This window comes from Colobus angolensis, unplaced genomic scaffold, assembly GCF_000951035.1.
Source record: "Colobus angolensis palliatus isolate OR3802 unplaced genomic scaffold, Cang.pa_1.0 Scaffold7, whole genome shotgun sequence".
Taxonomy (NCBI): domain Eukaryota; kingdom Metazoa; phylum Chordata; class Mammalia; order Primates; family Cercopithecidae; genus Colobus; species Colobus angolensis.
In genome coordinates this window covers 26,185,536-26,212,836 of record NW_012120709.1, presented here as the reverse complement: position 1 = coordinate 26,212,836, position 27,301 = coordinate 26,185,536, and the positions used below count along the sequence as shown (strand labels likewise).

General features: G+C 55.2%; 1 protein-coding gene across 3 annotated transcripts in view; it reads left to right on the top strand.

The window, feature by feature from the left end:
• Window positions 1-27,301, top strand: part of PVRL1 (poliovirus receptor-related 1 (herpesvirus entry mediator C)) — a 93,964-nt gene that overhangs the window by 30,924 nt on the left and 35,739 nt on the right. For 2 of the 3 annotated variants that reach the window (XM_011926958.1, XM_011926957.1), the window contains exons 2-5: window positions 18,760-19,110; window positions 19,668-19,970; window positions 20,306-20,423; window positions 22,234-22,385. In XM_011926958.1, coding sequence (XP_011782348.1) covers window positions 18,760-19,110; window positions 19,668-19,970; window positions 20,306-20,423; window positions 22,234-22,385 — 924 coding nt within the window. Of the gene's footprint in view, window positions 1-18,759; window positions 19,111-19,667; window positions 19,971-20,305; window positions 20,424-22,233; window positions 22,386-22,895; window positions 23,155-27,301 lie in introns of those variants that run through there. The other variant, XM_011926959.1, reaches the window with a different exon arrangement.

Sequence of the window (27,301 nt, the reverse complement as noted above, 5' to 3'; positions counted from 1 at the left end):
TAAAAGGGAAGCACTTCCGAGTGCCTGGTAGATAGAAGGTATTCAGCCAATAGTGGTGGAAATAAAATAACCTGCTGCCAGAATTCTGGGAAGCAGGAAGCACAGATACTGACCACCAGTATTTATTTTTAGGGTTGAGGGAGCCTACGAAGGAGAGGGGCTGAGTCTTATAAAACCTTGGCACATAATCTCTCTAATCACTTTGAAGATGAAAAGTTGCTATGAAATGCCAACCGTGCTGATGGGACCAGGGCTGAAGGAAAGATGAAGAGACACAGCAGGGCCAATTGTGTAAACATAAAATGCATATTTTTTAATTGCTCGAGTTTACATCTCATAAAAGAAAAAAATAATAAAGTGCAAGCCCTTGCCATTCCCTACCCCCCTTTCTCGGCTGTGAGTCAAGAACCAGTTCCCACCAGTCTTTCTGGGGTTCAAAGCGTCTCCCCGCCCTAATCCTCACCACGACCTCCCCGCCCCCCGCATCTATTGTGGGTGAGAGGGCCTTTCCCTGAACTGCTCGAGCACTGCCCCTCCCAGGCCTGGCTTCTGTCCGCTGCAGTGGGCAGCACACAGAGTGGGCAGGCCTGATAGGAGGCAGGGAGGGGGCTGGAGAGACAGGATGCCCTCCTTCCTCCCCTGCCAGGCCTCCTGTTGATCTTAGTGCATTGTGCGGGTGACATGGCATGGCTATCTCACTATTCTCAGGCCACAACACTGGTTCTTCCCTAGACAATGTGGCAAGATGCCTTCCAGCCTCGCCCCTATCCGCCCCTATGCCGCCAGCAGTCCTGCTTTCCAGGGCCTGCCTGAACCTGTAACCCAGGAGAGGCGGAGGCCTTGGACCAAAGACCCACTGAGCCAACCCTGTGCAACTCCCATCCTGGGGAACCCACCCTTGCCTGGTTCCTGCCAGCCCTGGTCCCTGTGTCCTCAGAAATGGGACAGACCTCATGCCCCTCTCTCTCGCCCCCAACACCCAGCCCTGACTCACCTCCCTCACTTCCCACTCAAGCTGTGTCTCTGGGACATGTCAGGACAGGCACCTGGTTCTGGTCCTACAGGCTCAGGCTCTGCCCGCTCTCAGTGGGGGTGGGGCAGATGGGGAGGATTTGCTTTGACCTGCTTCTTCAGCTTCCCTCCCTCCTCCAACCCCACCCCGGAGGGGAGGGCGGGTTGAACTCCAGAACACCTTCTGATTGCACTGACGAGAGGCTCGCTCCTCTCTGTTATGCTGAAGTCTAGCTGCGGGGTGGGGTGCTGCCCATCTTCACCTTACTCTAGGCAGCCTGGGTCGCTGAGCACTGCGCAGGGGGCACCAACCTGCCCTCCAAAGACGGACTCTTACCTTTGGGCTGGGTACAGTGGCTCATGCCTGTAATCCTAACAACTTTGGGAAACTGAGGCAGGTGGTAATCACTGGAGGCCAGGAGTTCAAAACCAGCCTAGGCAAGACCCCAACTCTACCAAAAATTTAAAAAATAAAATATATATCTAGACTTACTCAGATGCCTTCACCCACCAGGGCTGTAAGGCTGTCTCTGCTTTGTTGCCTCTTCCTCACCCCTTTGGCACCAGGAATGTAGAAAAAGGGTCAAGAGACTTGGATTCTTTTTGGCTTTTCAATTAGTTTATTATATAACCTCATGTAAGACACTCACTTTTCTGAGTCTTAATTTCAACATCTACAAAATGGGTAGCGCCTTCCCTCTTGATTATTCCAGGATCCAGGAGGCTCCCGGTAAAGGGGGCTGGAGGAGAGTGATGGGATCAGCACTTACAAACCGACCTGGGAAGTAAAGGAGGGTTCTCCCACTTCCCACTGGAGGCATGAATTGAATGCAGCCCCCACATATGCAGCGCATCAGCCTTTCTCTTACAGAGAATCTCATTTTGGTAAATAAGCATGACCCTCACCAGGGATTCTGGTCCTTCTTTGATCACTCAGCTTCCTAAGAAGTCTTGATTAAAAGATTGCAGTGACCTGAGAAGCCACCAGGCACCCCCATCCCTGAGTATGTTCTCTGGGATTTGACTCTGACTCGCAGTGCATCGAGCAGACCTGGATCCAGGGCGTCAGGCTGTGTGCTGGGACGTCGGGGGTGAGCACATCTCTCCTCATGGCACAGCCAACACTGTGTGCCAGGGAGAGCTGTTTGAGCAAGGAGCCAGGTGCTGTGGGAACCTGAGGTCAGAGCTGGTGGCAGTGTGGGACCTGCGTGTTGAAGGGTGGGTAGGAGTTTTCCACTGGCAGCGGGGACTGATAGGGAGGGTGGGGAACTGGGAGGGGCGGGAGAGGGAAATGGGAATATGGGCAGGGACAGATTGTGAAGGCCTGATAAGTAGTTTAGATTTACCCCAAGGCAGTGGAGAGCGATTGGGGACTTGTGTAACAAGATCTGATTTGTATTTAAATCCACTTATTAGCAGTGTGGCTTGGACAGATCCCTTCAGGAGCCTGAGCCTCAGTTTCTCAGCATACTAGGGAGACAGATTACCTAACGTAATACCCATTAGACAGTGAGTGCTCAGTAAAGGTGTGATATTTTCAGTACTGTGATTCCAGATAAGAAACAGTAGGAGCCTCACCTCCCTGTGGAGTTGCAGGAAGCCGAGGGAGCTGAAGGGCTGTATTCTAGACCTTCAGAAGGAGAGTCAAGGGGCTGTATTGATGCAACTGTGGTTGGGCCCTGGGAGGGGGAGGGCTGAAGGAGCAGCTGGAGAGAGGAGTTCAGTACACATGGAGGGCAAGATGCCTGGGGGGCAGCAAGACACCTGGGTTCAGGCCCTCAGCACAGAGGTATCATTGTGGGCCTGCCCTGGAGTGGACTGTGGACCAAACCAGCATCCCCATCCCCTTCTCCCCGCTATTTCTTCCTCCAGGGTTCCCCTCCCCAGAGTAATACAAAACTGGTGTGTCACCATCAAATTCAAAGAGCAAATGTGTTTGCCCACCCTGCCCTCCCCAGCCCACATCACTTCAGGCCAAAGCAGGCGGCTGTGAGCCAAGCAGGAAATAGACAGAACCTTCTGCAGTGAGAGGTAGTGACCTTCCAGGGGACCCAGGCCTCCCAACTAACTGCTCTTTCTCACCAAACCTGGCTGCCTCCTGGCTTAAGCTATTTGCTTATCTGGTGACCCAGAAGCTGGGTCTTTGTAACCACAACAAGAGAGGCCACCACAGTACATTTCTATGGGCTAGTGTTCGGTTGCTAACTCTTGCCCAGGTGCTCCTGGGCCATGATCACACTACTGAGCCAGCCGAGCCATGGAGCCAAGCCATCCAGGCTCAAGTCACTCCTTCCCACCCATCTTCTCCCTGGGTCTGACCCTGCCAGCTCCTGCTTCCTCTGATTCCCACCACCTTCTTGGCAGCCTTGGAAGAGTTCCCCTTCTCTGCCCCTCCATGGGGAGCCGAGAGCAGACGGTCCCTGTCTCAGAGCTGCCAGCTGACCGATGCTCAGCCTGGTCTTTCCTCCCACCCCAGACTGGTCTCAGCCTGAGTTCCCTGTCCCTTTGACTTTCCTATTTATACACAAAATTCACCCACAATATTTTAGTTTTCCAATCAAATCATTCATTACCCCAGTAATTAAATCTAATTAGCAGTGGTAGGGGCCTTTCTGAGTGAGGAGTCATTAGCCAGGGTGAAAATGCACGGGGGAGAGAGAAAAAGAAAACCCACCCTTTCCCAGCATTAAAAATGAAAGCAGGAGTCGGCGCTGCAACACGGAGGGCGCCTATTAAAGCTGGACCTCACTCATTAAGCTAATTTGGTGTGCTATCCCAGCAGCCTCGGCTGGGGAAACCTGGCTTTACCGTCCAACATTAGAGGTATGTCAGAGCCCCCCACTTCTCTTGGAGGCTGAGCTGGGCCTCCCAGGACCCCAGTGCCCCAACTCAGGGAGGGGTGTGAGGAGCCTCTGCTGACTCTTCACAGGCACCTGCTGCCACCTCCTGGGCTTCATGGTGGTCATGGCCCAGAGTGGGAGGGGCTGAGTGAAAAAGGAGGAAAAGAATAACAGCACCTTCCATTCCTGGGCCTTGGGAAAGGACAGAGCTTGGCAGTCACTCTCCTCTCTTGGCCTGAGACTGAGGGGACTCCCTACCTGGGGTAGCTGTGAAGATTAAATGAGATTTTACATGTAAATGGATGACGTCACAGGTACTTGATACATGCAGACTGTCATTCACCCTTTAGTTTTCAGAGGCGCTCAGCATTCCTTTTTCCCTTGGCCCTCACCACCCCACAGCCCCGGGAGGCAATGGGTGCAGGTGCCACCTCCAGGTTTCACAGGTGGAAGAGCTGAGGGGCAGACAGAGAGACACACACCCCAAGAGTGGCAGGGTTTGGACTGGAAGTCAAGTGTCTGAGCTCTGGGACAAGGAGGGAAGGGAAACGGGAAGAATGGGGGCTTTTCATGTCTGGAGTCTTCAGTCATATCCTTGTGCTGGGCTGCCGGGATTGCTAGCCCCTGTAGTCCTGGGGTGAAGGTGTCAGCTCAGCCTCCCCCAGAGCGAAGGCGGAGAGGCAGGGGCGGGGGGATTGTGACTGCCCTCTCTACAAGGAGCTCCCAGCAGCCCCATCGTCAGCCTCAGGCCAGCACTGCCAGCAGGCAGGGGCTGCTCACCCAGGTCTGGTTCAGAGGGTGCTGGCCACTCTTTTCCCCAGGAAGGGGAGAAAAGGAGGCCGTGGAGCCACGAGTGTGGTGAAGAACATCACCTGTAGAGACAGACTGCCCCGATCAGAATCAGCCTTGCAGACTGTGTGACCGTGGGCAGATGACTTGACCTCCCTGAGTTTCCTCATCTCTAAGACGGGGACAATCTCGCTCCTGGGGTGTTGTAAGGATTAAGTGAATTAATGTATGTAAATACTCAGCCCCCGGCCTGGCACAGATCAGCAGTGCACGTGTGTTAACTATTTTTGCCATCCTTTGGGAGGGTCCTGGCAGGGAACCTGACCCTTTTGTACTTTTTCCCCCAGGGAGGGAAGGAGAGGAGCACTTGAGCCCCAGCTTCTGCTGCTGCTAAGGGGGATGGGCCCAACCTTGGGGTGGCCGAAAGAGGCAGGCAGCACTCGTCCCAGATGTGGTAAACATGGGATCCACTTCCCACCCCCGCCACACACACACACACACACACACACACACATCACTGCCACAAGCCACTCCTGGGCTTTCAGGGGCCTCTCTGCACAGAGCCAAGAGGGCATGGGAATGGAAGGAGGGAAGGGAAGGGAAGCAGGTGGCCACCGAGGCTGAGCTGCATCCGCAGCTGGGCGCGAGTCCCAAGCCTACGTGCTGGCTCCTCCGTGAGGCAGGATGCGGAGCAGGCCCTGGCACGCCAGCCCCTACCCAGTGACTCCTGAAACCCCGACAAGTCTGAGCTGGAAGCGGGGCTGGGCGAGGCTCCTGATAGATTCGTGTTGGGCAGAGGGATGGTCGAGCAGGGGAAGGATGGGAAAGACCCCACTCTGGAAACTCTGACACCACTGGGGATGCTGGGAGGGAGCAGGTGGAGCTGGGGACATGTGGCCAAGCTCAGGGCTTCTACCTTCTGCCTCTCAGGCCCCTCACCCCACATGCCCCTGCCTGGCAGGGCAGGAAGAAGACAGGCCGCGGCGGCAGAGGGATGTGCTCCCCTCAGCATTTTGCCAAGTGATGATTTCAGTGCTGCCGAGAAAGAGGGAGGAAGGGAGGATGACAGCCGGGAGCTGGGAGTGGGGCAGGCCAGGCAGGAGGGCTCCCAGAAGACTCCTGGGACTGGGGAGGTCATTTTATACAGGAGTTCTCCCTCCAACCAAATGGGGTGGATGTGCTTCGGCCCATTTACAGGTGAAAAGGCTGGGTTTCGGGAAAGTTAGGAGACTTGTTCATAGCTCCTACTGCTAGTTAAGTGCCAAGGCTGACATTAGCACCAAGAAAAACAAGGACGCCTCTGCCTTCCCACCGCCCCTTTCAGCCTTCTGGGCACTGGGGAAAGGGACAGCCCGGGGACCTGGATGTGCCCACAGGCCCTGCTGTGTGGGGTGAGAGCAAGGCAGAGAGCAGACAGCACCGTGCCCCTGCAGGCAGACCACCCACAGGGCAGCCTTCAGCTCAGCTGGCCTCTCCCAAAAACCCCATGTTATGACTTTTTGAAGACCCCACTTTCTCTGCCCACCCAAGATGGGGGACTGTCAGGTGGAAAGAAAACTGTGGGCCGTGGCTGCCTGCCCTCCGGGGTGACCCCCAGCTGGGGCTGGGTGTAGACCTGGAGCTCCAGAGGAGCTGAGCTCAGGCCTGCTGCTGCACTGAGGGCCATGCTTGGAGTTTGCTTCGTTCTGTGGTTAAACCGGGAAGAGGTTAACACTCCGGTCGGGGTCATGACCCGGGTTTGTGTTGTGGTCTAGGTTGGCACTGATGTTGAGACCTGGGCGGGGGCTACTCTTGGGATTTCTGTGGGTGGTTGAGGGGAATGGTTTCAGTGGTTAACACTGGGGCAAGTACATTGAGTTGGGGTATTCCAGCTCAGGCTGGTGTCCTCAGAGAGGGTGGATGAGTTTGGGAGGCCCAGCGCTAGCTGAACAAGAGGTCATTGCTTATGTTTGGAGGATAACTGCTCATTTTCACAGGACCCTTGGCCAGGGGAGAGAATCGGGGTTGGGGTGGTAGCTGAGCCGGAAAGTAGGTTGAGGTGGGGGGTGGCGTGAAAAGTGAGTGGTTTCTGCAATGATGAAAGGGCCACTCAGAATCCTTGCTCCGGTCCCCGAGTTCCCCTACCTCTGTTGCATCCTGTGAGGTGGTCCCTCCCCACCCCAGGCCCCACCCAGATGCTACTCAGACATAAGCCTGAACATCTGGGCATGGGCTGGTCTCCCTCTGTGGGGTTTGGGTCCTCTCATCCGCCGAGGGAACACAGGGCCAGGGATTTTGCCTCCTCTTACCCCAGCAGTCCTGAGGCCCTGATCTGCTGGTTCCTGGGGGACCCACCCTCCTGGCCCACCTCCAGCAGTCCTGCTGGAGACCCTTTGGTGGGGGTTCCTGGGGCCACACTAGCTGAAGAAGTCAAGAGAAAACTCGACTTTAAGCCTTTGCCAGTTCCATTTCCCATCCCCCCTTTTTTTCTGGCCCCAGACCCTGGTCATGGAAGTGCATCAGATAAAGACTGCTACCCCCCGGCTCTGAGGTCCCTGATCCAGGAGCAGAGCTCATAGGGCGGCAAGGAAGCAAGGAAGGGTTTATTGGGTTTTTTTTTTTTTTTTTGGATGGAGACAGCCCTGAGCTGGGAGACACGGAAAGAGAGGCTGGCCTGCTGGCGTCTCAGTCCATGGTTGTACCACCTGAGACACTGCAGGGTGAGGTTTCACCAAGGAGGGGCTGTGAGGAGAGGAGCTCCCGCTGTCTCCTCCAGCATCACAGCAACCTTTCCTGGCACCGCCTAAGTCCGGGTACAGAAGAGGCCCTGAGCACCTTGTGCCAAGGCCTGGTGCAGTTCTCGTATCACCCGTACAGGGAAGGGTTCAGCAGAAGGCCCAGCCCCACCTGAGAATGTTACGTCTAACCCAGACCTTGTGTGCAATTTGAGCACAGTATCGCTCATTGGGTCCAGACCGGTGAGTTCTGCCCAGAAATGAAATAGCGGGTTTGATGCCTATGCAGATCCTTCCTTCTTCCCAAGCTGCTTTGGAAGCAGATGGAGGGAAGACATTGCTCTGGGGCTCTGGTCACTGATTCCCCACTCACTGTCCAAGAGTTCAAGGTCACCACTGTGCTGTGGCTACAAAGTATTATCTCAGGGGTCACTGCAGTGGGGATTGGTGAGACCAAGGCCTTCTTGAGGGGATGGGGTCGAGAGCCCTCCGTCCCAAAGTCACTCCAGTGGCCCCCCACCTGCTGCTCTGGCAGTGTGCACAGAGCTCCTAGAGTCCTGCTGCCTGGTTGGAATGTGCGGGGCCAACCTTCTGAACAGTCAGGTTGCCTTCTCCTCATTGCCCCTTCAGCAGCAGGGCCCCACCCATATCCTGAAGCCTGAACCAATAGTCCCTCACTTTGCAGCTCCCTCCCACAGCAGAGTGCCTCTGGGCAGGCAGAATTCTGACTCCAAAGCCTTGCCTGGGAGCAGGAGGTGCCTGGGGCATGGATGGAAGTGCTGGGAGTGCCAGGTGCCAGCCCTGGGTGGGACGGGCTCAAGGGCTGGTGCTGTAGGGTCCGAATGCCACAGGGAAGGTGTGCATGCACATGTGTGTGCTGCTCCTGAGGCTGCGAGGCTGGAACCACATGCAAGTCTGCAGTCAGGCCCTCCTGTGTTCAAAGAAAAGCCAGGAGAATCAGGCCCAGGGTGAGGAGCGCAAACGGCAAAACTTAATGACTTTAATATGAAAGAATTTGCCACTAATTAAGCACAAACACTCCACTAATGCACAGAACACATGTTGTGGATTTCACTTAAGCAGGAACCAAATGAGGTGAAAATCCTTCCAAAATGATAGCATTTTACCAGCCGAAGGAAGACGCTGCCTGACTTTGTTTCGGCTCTTAGAAACCCAGCCCAGCCCCTACCTTGGTAGCCTCCCTCCCCTCCCTGTCTAAAGGTGCTCACAACACCCACTGCATATCCCCTGTGTCCCTCCCCTCGCTGCCCCTGTCTACCCTCTTGCATCCTCCGAGGACATGCATTCCACTCTATAACCCATATTCTGACAACCAGCTCCCCAGAGGGCCCTGTTCTCTCTACCTGTCTCCCCCAAACACAACTCGCTGCCCTTCCTACACAGCCCAGGCTCTCCAGACAGGAAGACCTACACGCCTTTTCCCAGCCACCTCTGGACCCTCTGTCCCTGGACAAACAAGGACAATTCCCCACCAGAGTGCCCCCAAACTATGTTTCCCACTGCTCTCTGCACCAGCTTGCCACAGCCAGCCCTGCATGTCCATCGTGAGCTCCAGCATCCCTGCCTGAGCTTTACTCCCTTCCTCTAGGCCAGTGGTCTTACCTGGGGATGATTTTGCCTGCCATGGGAGATGCAGCAATGTCTGTGGTTATTTTGTCATCACAAGTGGAGGGGGTGCACTTGGGTAGAGGCCAGAGATCTTGCTAAACTTCTGCAACACACAGGACAGCCCCCACAACAGGACAGTCTCCCCTCCAAACTGTCATTAGCGCAGAGGTCATTCGTGCCCTGGGGGAGTAGCCTCATCACTGCAGGGGCCTGCTCGGGATCACAGGGTGGGCTTAGAGCCGGGATGGGAATCAGGGAACCAGCGCATGTGATTTCTAGGTAGGTTCTTTCTCCTAGAGAATAATACAACTGCTTGTATAGCATAGCTATGGGCCAAGCACTATGCCAAGAGCATAACTGAATTATTTCATTGGATCCTCAAATCAGCCCTAGGAGATAGTGCTATTATTGGCCCCATTTTATACATGAGGAAACTGAGGCATGGAGAGATTAATGCACCTTTCTCGAAGTCAACCAGCTAAAATGCAGACACAAACCCAGGTCTATCTGAATTCAAAGTCAGAGCTCACAGATTACTTTCTACACCCCCACCCATGTTCCTCTTCATCTCTCCTCTGTTGGGCCTTCCTCACAACCCCAGAGCTCCCACCCCATCCCTATTAGAATGAACGTTCCCTGCAGGTAGGCATTGTACACCTTCCCCCACTGCCTTCCGCTCACCCCCACAGCCATCCGAGCAGGCAGCTGCCCATAGCTGGACAGGGCATCGGGAGGGTTGGGCACTGGGGTGGCCCCACAGGCCTCTCCTGGGATGAGGCAGATCGAGAACCCTCTGCTTCCAAACAGGTGTTGAACATCAGCATGAAGCCTGCAGGGCTGAGACAATGCAGATGTCAATACTGAGCTTTTAAAAGATTCTCTGGGGAAGCCTGGGGAATTCTCCCTCTGCTTTCTCGGCAGCCCCCCGCCTCTCCCACCCCCACACTAGCCTTCCAAAGAGGCTGCTGCCTACACTCCCCAAAATGTGTCATTAAAAATGCACACTTGCCGAGGGAAATCCAGGCTGCCGTGTCTGCTACGAGACAGTGTCGTTTGCTGCAGCTGGGGTGGAGAGGGTTGGCATCAGCGACAGACAATGGAACCTGCCTGAATCTTGGCCTCAGAGCCAGGGGGTTCCAGGTTGGCCAGACCATGAACGGCTGGGACAGCAGAAGCCCCAGCAGTGGTGGGAGGGGTGATGAACCGGGGAGTGCAGACACAAACAAGGCTAAGATCTCCACAGCAGGGCTTCAGGGATGCAGTTTGCTTGGGTGAGAAAAATGTTTGTCACCTTATGGTCTGGCATGAGGAAGGAAGAGGGCCTAGGTGCTGGGAACTGGGGCAGAGGAGAGAGGACAGGAATTGAGAAATGTCTCAGGGAAGCAAGCAGAAGACATGAGGTTGGAGGTGGGCAAGGGATCGGGCCAACCTTCCCCCTGTTGGGACATGGCTTCCTGCTTTCAGTCAAGGAAGGAGAAGATTCAGACCCTGACCTACTTCCCTTCCATGCAGGTGTGAGGCTCCACTTTCCATTCCTGCCTTTTGCATAATGTACAGTTTCCAGGAAGCTGCAGTCAGCCCTGAGAAATGGCTAACCCTGGCTCAGGCCCCCAGCTGCTCACAGCCTTTTCCACCTGCCACTTGAGCCCCCTGTGTTTCCCATGTGCCAGGCACTGGGCTGATTGAAGTCCTGGCCTTTTCCAGACTCAGTAGGAGAAACGCTGTGACAGGTGCACGCCGAGATACTGGGACCCTGGGGGTGCAGGAACACCCAATCCATGATGGTAGGAAGAGGAGGGCTCTGGGAAGCCTCCCCCTTGAAAGTCAACTCTAAGGTGATTCAGGGAGGAATGAAAAGGACTTGCGCAGGTAACGGGGGAGTGGTGCAGTTTTAGCCGAGGCAGCAACCTGAACCAACAGGATTGTTCAGTGTGGCAAGGAAGAGAGAGAAAGTTGGGAGAGGAAGTGGCTGGAGGATGGGGATGCCCATGATAGGGTCTAGAGCCTGGAAAACCTTCATCCTGAGGGCTGCAGGATACCATGGGAGGGTCTGAAGTAGTAACTGATTTACATTTTACAGAGATCCCTCTGGCAGCTGAGTGAAGGACTTACAGGGCACAGCTGGCGGCAGGAGACTGTAGACTTAGTGTGATGCAACAGTGGACTAGGGAAGGGATGATGTTGGCCTGGACAAGGGGCAAGGCTTGGGAAATGGAGGGAGGCATGAGATGGCAGGTGCTAAGGTTCAAAGGGAAGGGCTAGTGCAAAGTCCCAGCCCAGGAATATTGAGACAATAAGAAAGGGAGACTGCCAGAGGTGAGGTGGAGGGAGGTATGCACTAGCAGGAGGGGGCTTAGGAAGTCTGAATCGAGACCAGTGGGGCTGGAAAATCAAGAAGAATTCAAAAGCTGTTGAGGAGCTGGCATCAGTAAGACTTGGTGATTACTTGACTGTCGGAGAGCTCCTGCGTGCTCCAGCTTTGCCATGCTGTGGCCTGGATTTTCCTGGCATTCCACTTAACCTGGGAGGTCTTCCTGAAAGAGCTGGGCAGTGTACAGAGGCAGAGCAGCCACTTGGTAGATAGGTCTCCAGAAGTTGATCCAAGGCAAAGGCACAGCTGGGTCAGAGAGAGCTGGACAGGTCATGTCCAAAGTGCAGTCCCCCGAGGTAATCAGAGCCAATACTCCCATTTTACAGCAAAGGAAACTACCCTATGCAAGGCCATATAGAAAAACAGTGACCAAGTAGTGGGGACCAGAGCCCACCTCTCCCAACGTCCAGGTGAGCAGAGCAAAGGTGGCAGGTACAGGAGAATGGTCCAAGAGGACGCCTTGAAGGCTAGAGGCGGGCAGGGCCGAGAGAGGCTCTGTGTTCCTGGGGTGCCACAATGGAGTCAGAGGCTAGCTCAGGACCAGCCCCACGATGGGCCGTGGGGATGGGGCAGCCAGCGTGAAACGGGCCTGCAGGACAGAGTCCAGGTGCCCTCAGCCACCTGGTGGGAGAAGGCAAAACTCAGCTCCCTGACTCATCTCTGTCCCCCAGCCTGTCCTGCTGGAGGGAGGCGGGACTTGCCAGAGCACCGCCATCACTGCTGCCATCCCGGGCTTCTGTACAGCCAGGGAAGCAGAGCCTGGCCAGCCTGGCCTGTCTGGAAGATCCTGGGCTCCTGCGCTGGCTCCTTCTCGGGGCTTTTCCCAGGCTGCTGCCCCCCCTCCTCTCCCACACACTGTGCTCACCCGCCCAAGGTGCCAGGCTCCAGCCCCATAGCCCATCATTAAACAGCTCAATGTGGGGAGTTGGGGGGTCATCAAGCAAGAGGAAAACATCGGCAGTTTTGGTGACCCCAAAGGAGAGGCGGAGGCACTGACTTGGATGATAGCAGTTAGCCCCTGACTGTGGGCTCATGGGATGTTATCAGCACCTCCCACCAGCCAGTCTCTGCACTGCAGGCGGCAGGGGACGCAGAGATGCTACACTAACAGCAGTGCAAGGCCAGGCCGGACTCAAGTCCAGACTGTGCCCAGCCCCAGAGAAAGGTGGCTAGAGCACCAGGACAAGAACTGGGTCTGCTGGGTCTGCTTCTGCTTCCTTGCTGAGCCTTCCTCCCCATCCTGAGTGTAGAGGGGAGTCTGGAGGTAGCACTGGGCACCGGTGAATCTCCTGAGCTAATGGGGAAATGAGACAGGACGAGCTCAGTGAGAGCCCTGCCTTCTGGGTTTTGCTGACAGAATGATCAGGGTCTAGGTGACACTGACTGGCAAAACCTGTGAAAGGAGGGGACCCCAGAAAGGTGGCGGGTGTCCTGATCGCACGCTCCTCCACATCGGCCTCTCTCCCAGGTGGAGCTGGCCTTGACTTCAGAAGGTATGGAGCTGGCCAGCCCTGGGAGTTGACATTCGGGGAAGCGGCTGCATGGGGAGGAGGGGGCCTATACCCTTTAGGTCACTGTGCTGCCTCAGCAGGGTTTCAGATGGAGGCCCTGCCCCTCCCAGTGGGTGAGTTACTCCCACTTACCACTTAGCCGGTTTCTCACCGGACATCCTGTCCCCTTCTGCCAGTTCCTGGGGTGGGGGTGGGAGCATCCCTGGAAAGCCCTAGAAATGCATCCCGAAGAATATCGATTTCATAGAGGCCCTTATGGGGGAGCCCAGCATCCGCCTTAGACACACACATGCACACAGACCCACTCCCTCTCTGCAATGTGCCGCCACTTTACTCCAGGCCAGGTCGGCCGCCTCTGCCAAGCCACTTCAAGGCCCCCAGGCAGAGCCTCAGGAAAGGAGGGACTGGGGTGGGCCGGCACAGCCAGTACAAAAGAAGCGGTTCATGCCAGGAAGCCCCGAATCCCCCTCGCCTCACCTAGGTACCCACTTTCACCTACGCCTGAGCCCAGTTCCAGCCTGCTTTGCTAGGAAGAGAGGGGTCTGGGATTTAAAAGGGCAGGAAGAGAAACTGCTAGACGTGGGTATGTGGGGAGCGGAGTGTGCCACACCCCGCTGCGTGGGAACCTGTGGCACTGGCCTGCGGATGAGCTCCACGGCAGGCAGGGCCTTGGGGAGCAGGTTTGTCCACCACAACTGAGGAGCCTTTGTGTTTTGTTGCTGAGCTCAGGCGTTTGCAGGTCTGTGACGTCTCAGGGGGCCGGCCTGAGGCCCGTCATGCTGGCTCAGCACTTCTGGGAAGCGAGGCAGCCTAAACTGCCCAACCTGAGCTCTAGTGGGGAAACTGAGGCACTTGAGAACAAGCCCCAGGGGCATGGGTCCCAGATCCTGGAGCTCATAGGGTGGTCAGGGAGAATATAGACAGTGCTTGAAGTCAGAAAAAAAAAAAAAGACTGATTCTTTTGATATCTGTGGGATGGATACAAGAGCCCCTCTGCTGAGGGCACAGGTTCTATGGATGCCTCTGCCCTTCACTCCCCACCTCTCTGGCTCTTATTGCTCAGCACATAGTAGCCTCCTGCAGGTGCCCCCCACCACACACACACACACACACACACACCTGGGATCCCCAAAGCCCCTGTTTCTGACCTATCACCTGACACCCAGTCAGGTGACCTGCAGATGCAGTGGCCATACCAGTACTGTAGCTGATGTTTGTGCCATTTCTCACAAGGGGCAAAGGAGTCACTGAGGTTATATTCTAGGAGGGACACCACCCAGAAAGAGGCCCCAGGGAGTTAGATTGAGCCAGAGTCTGTTTTTGTGGCAGGGTGAGAAAGCACTGGGCTGGGTGCTGCTCTTCTGTGTCCCTGGGCAGGTGACCTAATCCCTCCAATCGTTGTAAATGATGGATTGCATGGTCCATTAAGCTCCAATATGCTACCATTTTAGTGGTCCCAGTTCCCACATCTGGGCCAGCCTCTGCTTCTCATGTAAGAGGGAACCTGCAAGGAAGAAAAGAGGATGTGTTCTGTGGACCAGCCCTGACTGCTTAGGGAATCAGAGAAAGTCAGCAGGGAACTCCCCAAGCCCTTGACCCTGCCAGTGTCAGGTGTGACATGGTCAACTCAACCCAAGGCCAGGCCTGCTCCTTTCATCTCCTGCAGGGGCTTACAATTGGTTGGGAGACAATAGACAGGCTAGACACATATGCCAGGAAGTAGAAGATAAAGGGGTACAGGTCAGTGTTATATGTTATTGGGGTATTAATAGAGCTGTCAGCTGAGTAGGAAGAGATGACAGTCACAAGGGCGTCCTGGAAGAGCGGTGCCTAGTAGCACTCCCTACAGTGTCCAGTATGGACTAGGTGCTCAGCAAATATTTGTTGAATGAAGTTCCAGGGAGGGAGGCCTGTTGCTTCATAGATGAAAGATGATGGTGATGATGATGATGGAAGCTAGCATCTAATGAGCCTTTCATTTGTCCTAAGTGCTGCTTTCTGAGTTTCCCATGGACTCCCTCTTTTAATCCTTACAGCAGTTTTATAGGGCAGGTATTAACTATTATAATCCCCATTTTGCAGATGTGCAACCTTGGTACAAACTGAGCTACAGAGAGGTTAAGTCATTTGGCCAAGGTTGCACAGTTCATCAATGGCAGAGGCGGAATGCCTGCTGCCTGGCTCTTAACAGCCCCGCCATGCTGCCTGAAAGGGTGATGTTCCGAAGGTGGGAGATGTCAGCTCAGCTTTCAGATTGTCAGGGCTGCAGTGTCTGGAGAAGCTTGGACAGGCAAGAAGAGGGGCTGTGCAGTCTTTAAGCCCCTGTTTCTTCTGCCTGTCCCTGGAGCAGGCTGCCTTTAATCAATCCTGCCTTCTCATGGCCCACCTGTTCTGGGATTCTTGCTCCCATCCAGCTCTTTCTCTTTCTTTCTGGTGCTGATCCCTGCTCCTCTGTTGACTCTGGCATTCTAACCCCGCCTGTGAGAGACACCTGGACTCTGCTCCCCTCTGAAAACCTCCCAATCTAAAGAACGAGAGTCCTTCTCCCCAACCCTGAGTCCTTGGACCAAGGCAGGCAGCCCCTAGTAAGAGGCTTAGGTTCCCGGACCCTAAGTCTGGAGTGGGGAAGTGGAGTTTTTAGGCCTTTCAAACCTTCCAGCACCTCCCAGTTCCAGAACTTCCCTACCTTAATGACCCCAAGCCCCTTACTCCAAGAGCTGCCTTATGCTCACCCCCCGGGTCACCTCCCCTGGCCCTGCTAACAGTCAGATGTAGCAAAGAGGCAAACGCCAAAGTGAGTCTGTACCTGCTCCTTAAAGATCCTCCCCTCCCCACCCCACCCTGCCCATCACCAGGGCAAAAAGGGCCAGGGCTAGGGGCACCTACTTGGTGCCCAGTAAGAGAGAGGCTAGGGACGTCCTTTACTTCCCCACCATGTGGTTGCTTCTGGGAGTGCCACAGTGGAGGGAAAAAAGCAACCTCCACCCCAACATAGACATGGGCTTGGGGAGGGCCGCCCCTGCCTGGTGAGGGATTGGTAGACGTAAGGGGGCCTCTGGGGTGCCCGGCCACCTTGCAGCACCCTCCCCACCCCATGCCTGGCCGCTATCAGCCATCTCACCTCCTGGCATTGACACAGCTCTGAGGGTGAGGTCACCACTGAAGATGTAGCCAATGAATGTCAACCTGTGCCCCAGGGACTGTGCCCTGCCTGCCTCCACACCTTCAGGGGACCAGAGGAGACAGGATTGCAGGGGCTCAGAGGGCCGTTTCCCCTTGCGGGTCCACCATGCATGGCACCAATCCTGAAATGGCTCCTGGAACCCACACCCCTTCCCTGCGCTCTCACCTGGGGCCCAAGCCCTCCCAACTGGCTTTTCCTGTTCCTGGCTTTGTGTGGCGCAAGTTCCCCAATTATGCCCACATTATCTCAGCCGCTGGGCAGCCTCCAGCAGGCTGGGGGAGGGGTGGAGAGCACCCAATTATCCTGCTGGAGAGGGCCTAGGGCTTAGCTGCTTGCCAGCTAGCCCGTCAGCAAGAGTGCTGGGCCGTCTGGCCCACTGACCTCACCATGGGACTGTTTCTGGAGTGGGGCCACAGCTGCACTGGGCTGCCATCAGACAGTTAGGGCCATGAGGACCACTGGGACTTGGGAGGCCAGCCTACTGCCTTACAGAGGAGGAAGACAGGGCTCAGAAAGGGGAAGTGACTGGCCACGGTCCCACTGCCTGCTAAAGGCAGAGGCAGGCTACAGCCTAGCCCTCCCAACTCGTGGCTGGATGCTTATCCCATCGTATTCCCAGCCCACGGGGCCTCTGCCCAGGGAACATCAGCTCTGAAGCACCCCACAGGCTGGCAGAGGGGACAGCTGGAGGGGCAAGGCTGGGGATAGGCCTGATGGACCTTGAAGGGCTGTGGATGTGAATCAGCACAGAGAAGGGGGAACCTCAGGGAAACTTTCAGAACATGGCAGGGCCTGGCTTGGTGAAGCCAAAGATAGACTTATTCAGCAAGCATTTCTTGAGTAGCTACTCTATGCTGAGCACCAGGGATACTGCAGTGACCTAGAGACCTGGCCTGTGGCCTCTCGAGCAGAAGAGAGGGGAGCAACTTACTGCACTGACCATGGGTTTTGGGGCCCTCAGAGGAGCCTGTGCTGCTACAATGTCCCCGTCATGCCGAGGAAGTGAGTGAGCATAAGCCCCAAATTTCCACTCTTGGATCCCAGACTCCTTTGGGGGGTCATTTAGGCCCTTCCCCTGCCTTAGGTTAGTACAGGGCCTGGTGTTATTGATGCTATTGATGACACTCAATAAAGTGAGTGAAGTAAGGATAAAAAACATGAAGGATACAAATGACAGCAAGGACACGGCTTGTGGGGAGTTGGCAGGACTCAGGAGAGAGCTGGAGGGTACAGCCTAGTGCTGGGGACAGCTGCCCCACGTTAATGGAGCTGAGCCCAGTTCAGGGGTAAGGAAGCCCAAACAAAGGACATTCTAAAGGGGATAACACAACCCATGTGGAGACTGGAGGGAATTTCACTCCCTCCTTCTTGCAAACGTCTGCTCTTGTGACTTCCATTGCAATTTGTGTAGTAACAGATATTTACTAGCATCTACTATGTGCCAGATGCTGCGCTGGGCACTGGGGATACAGAGATGGAAAGGACGGACCCTGCCCTTGGAGGAGTTCACAGTCTGGTAGAGAAGCCAGATGTGTAACCACCACCTTCCAAGGCAGGAAAGAGCCGAGCTAGAGGTGGCCATGTTAGCTCTGGCAGGGAAGATCAGGGAGGCTCCTGAGGTGGCCTCAGGGGGCCGTCCACAGGTAGAGAAGGGGAAGGACCGTCTAGGTGGAGGGAGCTGCCTGGGTAAGAGTCTAGGAGTATTGGGTGGATAGGCTCTGTGCTCCGTGGAGGCCGGGACTGAATTGCTCCTCGATATGACCCAAATGCTCACACTAGATCCTGGAATATGTCACTCGGCAAGTTGTGGCTGAATAAATGGGAGGAAGAGGGAAGGAAACCAGGAATGTGGCATGTTCTGAGGATGGGCCCAGTCTGGTGCGGTGGGAAAGTGTGGCTGATGGAGAGAGGTGGACAAGAGGCAGGTGCAAGGAAGTCTTGCCAGGAGAAGGCATTTAGACTTCACTGTGAAGGCCATGGGGAGCTAGTGGAGGCCTGGCCTTATGCAGTGCTCACTTCCCTCTGCCGAGCTGGGTAAAGGGGCCCAGCCAGTGCACCAGGGCATGGGGATTCAGCTGTGTGGGAGAAGACAGCAGGGTGGCCATGATGACAGCCACCGCGGGCCTTCAAGCTCACCCAGAGCCTTCTGCCTCTGACGCACTTTCTCATCCATCACGCCATTTGGTTCCCCCAGTAACCTCGTGAGGTAGAGAGGACTGGATTCTCTGCCCCATTTAACAGAGGAGGAGACCAAGGCCCAGGAAGGCAAAGCAGTCGGTGCATGGCTCCCAGGCTGGGGCTCTGCTCAAAAAGCAACCAAAAATGAAGGTGCAGACGTATGTTCACTAACACAGAGTGATGTTTATAATCTATCACTAAGGGAAAAAGCAGCTTATGGGGTAATATGTACAGCATGATTCTGACTTTTTAAAATAGATAGATGGTTATGTGGATATACACAGATATAAAGTAAAAGAAGATAGATCCTTCAAGATTATCCTGAGCAGAAGGATCATGGGATGTTGTCACTTTCTTCTCATGATTTTTCAGTGTTGCCTAGAGTGTTTTTATAACAAGTAATTAATATTTTTACAATCAGAATAAAAACAATAATGACTGCTATAAAAGACAAGACCAGAGCACAGGGAACTGTGTGGGTGGGGGGAGGCTACGCCTGACACTGACCACTTTCTGCCGTCCTCCTGGCCAGGCGCCCACTCCCAGGTGGTCCAGGTGAACGACTCCATGTATGGCTTCATCGGCACAGACGTGGTTCTGCACTGCAGCTTTGCCAACCCGCTGCCCAGCGTGAAGATCACCCAGGTCACGTGGCAGAAGGCCACCAATGGCTCCAAGCAGAACGTGGCCATCTACAACCCATCCATGGGCGTGTCCGTGCTGGCTCCCTACCGCGAGCGTGTGGAATTCCTACGGCCCTCCTTCACCGATGGCACCATCCGCCTCTCCCGCCTGGAGCTGGAGGATGAGGGTGTCTACATCTGCGAGTTTGCTACCTTCCCTACGGGCAATCGGGAAAGCCAGCTCAATCTCACGGTGATGGGTAAGCTGCCCTGGGCCCCCTCCCTGTTCATCCAGAGGCCTGTTACCTCGGGGCGTGGCCATCCTCAGGATGCCTCAATGACCCCAGACATCCCCCTTGGGTGGGCATGCTCCCATCATTCCAGGCGTGAGGCTTCCAGTCCCTTCTAGCCAGGCCACCCCATGATTCACTAGGGAATAGGGGCAAGGGCTTAGCTCTAGACAGTGGGGAACATCATTCTTCAGGTTGAAGCCCACAAGGCCCTGTGCAGGCAGCAGCATCAGACACCACAGTAAGGAAAGGAGCCACCTGCACTGCTTGCCTTAGACATGCCGGGACTCCAGGAGACCTAAGCTCGATGACGAGGATATGACTAGTAGGGCAGAGAGGACATAACATTAGACATAATGAACTTCCTGCAAAAGGTTCTGGGACAGGCTTTGATGCAGCACAGCTGAGAGGCAGGGATGGCCAAGGGGACCTGAAGACAAGGCCTGACGGACACCACACACTTTTGGCCAGTGCATCTTGGGCAAGTCAACAGAGCTAGTCCCATCACTCTCTCTGCTTCCTCACAGCCAAACCCACCAACTGGATAGAGGGTACCCAGGCAGTGCTTCGAGCCAAGAAGGGGCAGGATGACAAGGTCCTGGTGGCCACCTGCACCTCAGCCAATGGGAAGCCTCCCAGTGTGGTATCTTGGGAAACTCGGCTAAAAGGCGAGGCAGAGTATCAAGAGATCCGGAACCCCAATGGCACGGTGACGGTCATTAGCCGCTACCGCCTGGTGCCCAGCAGGGAAGCCCACCAGCAGTCCTTGGCCTGCATCGTCAACTACCACATGGACCGCTTCAAGGAAAGCCTCACTCTCAATGTGCAGTGTGAGCAGGGCTGGCTGCCAGGGGCCTCCTGGGGTGGGCGCCACTGTCCCTCCTCCTCCCTCCTCTCCTTTCTCTTCCCTTTCTCTTTCTGGGGGTACTTTCTTCTCCCCTCCTGTCTCCCCCATCTCCTCCCTTTGTTCATTTTCTCTCCTCCTTCCACGTCCCCCTCCTGTTTCCACTCCAGGGCTCTGTGATCGCCACCCTCCCTCCCACACTTCCCTCTCTCCTGGCTGTTTCCATGCCACTGCTCCTTCCATCCCTTCCTGGCTGAAACTCCCTTGTTGTAAGTCCCGCTCTCCTGACCTCACCCTCTTCAAACATCCCTTGCCCCACAGATGAGCCCGAGGTAACCATTGAGGGGTTTGATGGCAACTGGTACCTGCAGCGGATGGATGTGAAGCTCACCTGCAAAGCTGACGCTAACCCCCCAGCCACTGAGTACCACTGGACCACGTAAGTGCTGCAGGGCTGGCCAGTCACCTTGGAAGACGGCTGGCTGCACCACGGGTGATGGGGGGCAACCACCCTACCTCCAGGAGCCTTAGACAGGGAAGAAATTAGGGTCTGGGCTCAGTGAGAAGCGGGGCCATGAGAGAAACCCCCACCACCAACACACACATATACATTACGTCCATGTGTGACAGTGTCAGGGTCAGTGGAACAAGCCATTCTGCCAGAGGGGTTTCCCTTGTGATCTGCTTCCCTCCGTCTTCCTAATAAAGAGTTCTGTCATTTTCCTTTGGTGATTCAGCCTGAGTCACTCCAACCCCAACCCCCCAGTATTTATTTTTATCGAGGTGTCCCCCGGGAGGCTGGTGTTCTGGAGCATCTCAGCTCTTTCTTTGTTCCTATTCCTTCTCTCTGGCACCCCCAGATTCTTGGGGAGGAGGCAGCAGCCAGCCCAGAACACCTGTGCTCATGGAGCACGTGCCCTGCGGCCCGCCATCCCCTTCTTGGCCTCACGGTCTTCGCCTTGACCTTGAAGGGTCCTGTCTCCCCTCCAGCCGGCTCAGACAGCTGGGGCCAAGGCTCTTCCCAGAGAAGAGCTGGATGGAGCACACACAAAGACAGGAACGAGGGGAACCAAGGAGAAGGTTGATATGGGTGGCCAGAACACAGCTGCCCAGAAGGAGTCTGTCCTCTTTTTCTGGGGAGCAGAGGGCACTGGTATGCCCTACCTATGATCCTCCACTTCCTGGAGTAAAAAGTGCTTCTGAAGGTGTGAGTGGGCAGAGCCTGCTGGCCGAGTTCAGCTCTGAGGACCCAGGAAGTGGTAGGTTCAACAGAATAGCTTTGTGGCCGCGGGGGTCAGGAGGAAGGAAGAAGATCCCTTGTCCTTGGCAAATTTGCAAGTCACTTTCCACATGAAAAAGTCCTGTGACATTCCCAACAAAAACAAAAAGTAGTGGAATGGAACATACTTCCTATCTCATTACCCGAGTGGCTTGCCCAGGCCTTTTGCCCCAGTGGTTCTACTTTAGGAGATCTGGGGTTAGAACCAAGGCATCTGTATTATTATTATTATTATTATTATTATTTTGAGATGGAGTTTCACTCTGTCACCCAGGCTGGAATATGGTGGCGCAATCTTGGCTCACTGCAACCTCCACCTCCCAGGTTCAAGCAATTCTTCTGCCTCACCCTCCCAAGTAGCTGGGACTACAGGTGTACACCACCACGCCCAGCTAATTTTTGTACTTTTAGTAGAGACGGGGTTTCACCATATTGGCCAGGCTGGTCTCGAACTCCTGACTGCATGATCCGCCCACCACCTCGGCCTCCCAAAGTGCTGGGATTACAGACGTGAGCCACCACGCCGGACTGGCATCTGTATTATTAACCAGCTACCCAGGAAACCAAGGACCGACAACCATGAGACGTGAATAGGAAGCTAGAAAGAGCACTTTACCGGGAGTCCCAAGATTTGGCTGGAGCTCCCATGCTGCTACCTGCAGCTCCCATGCTGCTGCCTGCCAGCTGTGGTTCCCTGGTCTTGAACCTCAGGTTTCATCTGTTAAGTGGGACCAGCACCTACCTAGCCTGCCTGTATTCCCATATTATGATCAAATATGAAAAGCTGAATAATATAAAACTACTAAGTGAAAGAGATTATTAGTATTATTTTTCTTCCTTCCAAGACAGATCCTACCACACAAGCTCAGCAAAAGGTCTAGAGGGCCTGGAGCCAAGTGGGTGACCCAGGAACAGCTTCTTCTTGAGGCTGGAGAGTCATAACCCTACGCATGTCTCCCAATTCCCACAGGCTGAATGGCTCTCTCCCCAAGGGTGTGGAGGCCCAGAACAGAACCCTCTTCTTCAAGGGACCCATCAGCTATAGCCTGGCAGGGACCTACATCTGTGAGGCCACCAACCCCATCGGCACACGCTCAGGCCAGGTGGAGGTCAATATCACAGGTAGGAAGCTGCATCCTCCCCAGCCTCTCTGCACCCACGGTTCCTTCGCCACCTGCATCCCTCAACTTTGGGCGGTGCCACTGTAGGAAGATTATCTCCTTTTCCAGCTTCTCTAGTTCTCCCTTGAGCTCTGGCCATTGGTTTTGCTTTGCTTTTCTCTTTCTTTCATTTAAGGGTGTAAATGAGACAGTCACAGTGACCCCCAATCAGAGAGGGGCAGGAGGAAGGCTCCAGGAGGGAAGAAGGAAGTGCTGTTTACAGCAATGCTGTTTTGGGGGCCAACAGAGCCTGCCGGTGGATCTGCCAGCAGCACACACCATGGGATGCTGGTGTGGTGGGGATAGGTTTGCAGGTGGAGCTCATCTCCTCCAAGGTCTGCACCTGTGGTCGAGGACCTCTTCATGAGCCAGAAAGTGAGGCTTACCTCAAGCAGGGATACTGGAGAGAAAGCGAAGATGTAGCCCAAAGCCATAGTGCTTTGTGTGCCCTGCAACTGAGCTCTCCCTGCAGCTTTCTGTCAACTTACCTATCCGGGCAAAGGGAGGACAAGGGCTAGGATGTTCTGAGGAGAGACTTCACCTGGGACATGAAAAGAGCATGGGCTTGATGTCAGACAGCTGTGACCCTGGACAGGCCCTCATCTGTAAAACGGGGACAGTATGATGTGCCTTGAAGGGCTGTGGTCAGAATTCTACGTGATGTAGGTCAAGTACTTAGCACAGATCAGTCTGTCAATAAATGGCCAATGCTCCCTGATTATTACCCTGACCTCCATCATTATCATTATTATTAATGGAAGCATCAAAACAGGTCCACACAGGGGTAAACTGCCATCACAACTTCACATGTGGAGTGTCTTTTACCGTGGACCTGAGCTAGCTGCAGGGTGACAAAGTGACAGAGGGTCTTAAAAGAGTAAGTGGTGTCCCACTGTGACTGAGATAGGAAGTAATGTGCTCAGGGACACAGAAGACTGGTCGGCAGTTCCTGGGCTCCGGCCACAAAGCTTGGGCAAGCCATGACAATTCATGAGCTCTGAGCCAGTGTCTCTGGAGTGGGAGACCTCATTTGTGGGTACATTTAGGGCACAGTTGCAGAAAGAGCCATGTGAAGTTGTCCAGGGTCTGCGCCTACCTGTCCTCAGAGCCGTTCTGTCACCTCTCTCACCCTGGGGCGGGAGCGTGGAGCCACTTGCTGTTGTGTGCAATCCCTGGCCTCGGCCCTGAGACTGGTCATGTGAGGAGGAGCATCAGGGTTGGAGCCTGGGGAAAGCTGGGGGGTTTCCACGGGTTGGCAGGCGGAAGGAGCTGGTGTCACACACTTCTCCCCAGTGGGGAAAGTCTGAGTAGAGCTCAAAAGGAGCCTCAGGGTTATCCAAGCTCCAGCCCTGAAATACTGGGGGAGTCAAGGGGGAGGTGGGAAGGGCAGGGCCTGTGTTCCATGTGGAGTGGCCATAGAGAACATGACCACCCCTCAGGGAGGCCCTGTCACATGGGGGACAGCACAGACCTGGCCTGAGTGTTCACACACTGGCTATTCCTAGCTGCGTGGCCTTGAGCAAGTTCTTCACCTCTCTGAGCCTCGGCTTCCTAACCTCTAATGCGGAGATACTCACACTTGTCTCAGGCCTCTTACGATCATGCAGTACTCACTGCGTGGCGAGACCTTCCCCTGATGGTGGGCTATCAACACGTGAGGGGTGTGGGCTGGGAGCAGGAGGGCCGGGCCACCTAGGGTCCCAGCTGGAAGAGGGACACAACATGGCTCTTGCTGACAGCCCTGTTAGGCAGGAGCCAGGAACACATGGCACTCACTGAATCATTGATAGGCCCAGTAGCTGAGCGGCTGGCCTCCCTCGGACGGGACTCTCAGCCCCTTCAGAGGACTCAGGGAGGTGGCTTGAGCCTTCTCAGGGCTGTGTGTTCTTGCTCTCAGGCAATTTTCAAGCAGCAGCTGACCTCACCACCCTCCATCCCAGGTCGGCCAGTGCCTGCCACATTCTCTGGGGAGCCCACCCTGCAGGGCACAGCCATGCCCTTGCTCTAAGCCCCACGGGTCCAGAGGGGATGCATGAGCGACAGGGATAAGTGGAAATTTAATTTTTCATTCTGGCCATTCGTTCGGGTAATAACTTTGCCCTGGGCGCATCTGGAAAGGGAAATGAGGAGTGACTGGGGCAGGGCAGAAGGTGGGCAGCAGGGGGTGTGCTGAAGGGACACGCGTGTGCAGAACACATGTGTGCTGGGCCACTGCACACCTGCGCAGACTCGCTTTGGCACAGCTTCTTGGGGCCCTGGGCCCCCAAGGAGGGAGCACTGAGTGGTTGCTGGGAGATGAGTGAGTAGGCTGGGCTGGAGGGCGGGGTGCCCAGGCCAGGGAAGCATGGGAAGGAAAATGGCTGGAGCAGAGTGGGCAGGGAGGAAGAAGCAAGGCCTTCTCTCTGTTGGCCACAGGGAGTCTCTGAAGGGCTCTCAGCCAGGAAGCACCATGGTGAGGTGTGTGGGTTAGACTGAGCATTCAGGGGGTTGTGTGGATGGCACCAGGACACCCGTTAGGAGCTGCCACCATGAGTGAGTCCCTAGTGGGAAGCAACAGGCCCAGGCTGTGGCTGTGGTGATGGGGGCACTGAGGAGATGGACCCGACAGAACCTGCGTGTGCTTCTGTGGGCTCAGGCCCCAGAGAAGCCCCTTTTAGAGGCTCTTACACAGAGGAGCAGTTTCATGGGGTGGGCCCAGCGGTGACAAAATGAAGCTCCCTCCCTTCTCCCTCTGGGGTAATGACAAGGTGGGGAGAGGCCCAGGGTGCAGCCTCGACCAGACTGAAAAAAGCAAATGAGGCAGGCTCTATCCCTGTGGGTGTCAGGAGGAGACAGGCCAGGCCTCTCCAGCTGGGACCCAGCCTCTCGCCACTCCCAAGAGCAGGGCAGGGAGGTTGCCAGGGTGTAGGATGTCCGTCCCCACTCCCGTCCCAGGGTGCGGGGCGTCTGTCCCAACTCACATTTCCAGTGAAGCCCAGGCTCAGCCCTGGCGGGCGAGGATCACAGCCTGCCCGTCAGGCCTGGAGTTCTTCAGACCCAGAGTTGTGGGCCTTGAAGGCCAGTGTCCTGGAAGGGAGGCAGGTGTGAGCCTGCAAGTGTGCTTGTCCAGCCATGGTATGGACATGTGTCTCTGGGCGTGTAAATGTGAACCAGTGTGAGCAGGCTCCGTCTGCATGCTGAGTGTGCACGTGGGAGCCTGTGGCTGTGCTGTGGCAACGTGCCATTCTCTGAGCCGGCGAATGGCAGTGTGTTGGGAGGTCTAAGAAGGCAGCTGCATCCGTGCCTCTGGGAGGATTCGGTTCTCCCCCAGCTTGCCGAGGCCCTGCCTGATGGTCTGACACGAGGCACAGCTGCTGCAGCTGCAGATGGACAAAAGCGCTTCCCAGAGGTGGACCCCAGGCCTCCCCACTCTCCCTGTGGCTGACTGCACTGCATGCTGGGAGTGTAGTTCTTGCAGCTTCCGGGCCTAATCTGATGCCAGAGCATTTCCTGCCTGAGGAAGCACCAGGCATTGGTTTTGGAGGCAAACCCAAACATTCTCTTTGACCCCAAACCTCCAGATCCTAGATCCAGACTGTAAGCCCTAACACATCACTGTACCTCAGATCTATCCAAAGCCCCCATCACCAGCCTACCCACCTCAGAGAACCAGGACCCCAAAAGCATGCAGAGTCCCCACTTCCCCACTGTCCTGACCAGCCAGGGACCCCAGAAGAGAAGCTACAACCCTTCGGGAATGGGGACAGGCTGCTCCCTTTGTAAGAGGATGTGAGGGAGGCTGGCTGGGCCCCTGCCAGCAAACATAAATGACCCTGCGGCCTGGCTCTTCTCTCTTCTCCCAGCTGCGGCCCTTGCAGCTCTGCTCCTGGCACAGAGACAGGAGCTACTGGCTGAGTGTAACAGCTGGAGAGGGGGAGGGGGAGGGGAGGACGCTCCACTCCATGCCAGATAGCCCCTTCTGCTTGCAAATGAGTTAGGTCCCCACGCTTCTCCTTTCTTCTCTCCCTCGCTCAGTATCCTCACTCGAAAGTCTTTGATGCTGGAAGGTTATCCCAGCCATTCTGCTGCTGCTACACAGGCCCAGCCCTAAAGTAGCCAAAATAACCAGGGTTCTATTTGATCCCAAAAGATCCCCAGGAAAGAGTAAACCTCCTTAGAACTTGGGGAAAAAAGTTGGCCAGGTGCGGTGGCTCACACCTGTAATCCCAGCACTTCCGGAGGCCGAGGTGGGCAGATCACTTGAGATCAGGAGTTCGAGACCAGCTTGGCCAACATTGTGAAGCCCCGTCTCTACAAAATATTAGCCGGGTGTGGCAGTGCATGCCTGTAGTCCCAGCTACTCAGGAGGCTGAGGCACAAGAATTGCTTGAGCCTGGGAGGCAGAGGTTGAAGTGAGCCGAGATTGCTCCACTGCACTCCAGCCCAGGCGATGGAACGAGACTCTGTCTCAAAAAAAAAAAAAAAAAAAAAAGAAGAAGAAGAAAAGGACTTAGGAAAAAAAATTAAGCAGAAGGCCTGGAGGAGAAAAAAACCTGGTATAATCTGGTCCCAAGCCACCACACCACTCCTCCTGTCACCCACTCCAGAGAAGCAAGGTCCTAGTGGGCCCTGTGCAGGTTTATTTGAGTCTCTCCTGAATACTTGCTCCACCTAGAACAAGGCTCATCTCTAAGACATAATCTTGCCATTGTATAGAATTCATTCTGTCATTCAACAAATATTTCTTGAACACTGGCCACGTGACAGGCAATCTAGGTGCTTGGTATAAATCCATGAGCAAAACAGACAAAAAGTCCCTATCCTTGTGGAGCTTATGTTTTCGCATAGGAGGAAAGACAATAGATAAAATACATTTTAAAAAAATATGTAGCCTGGGCG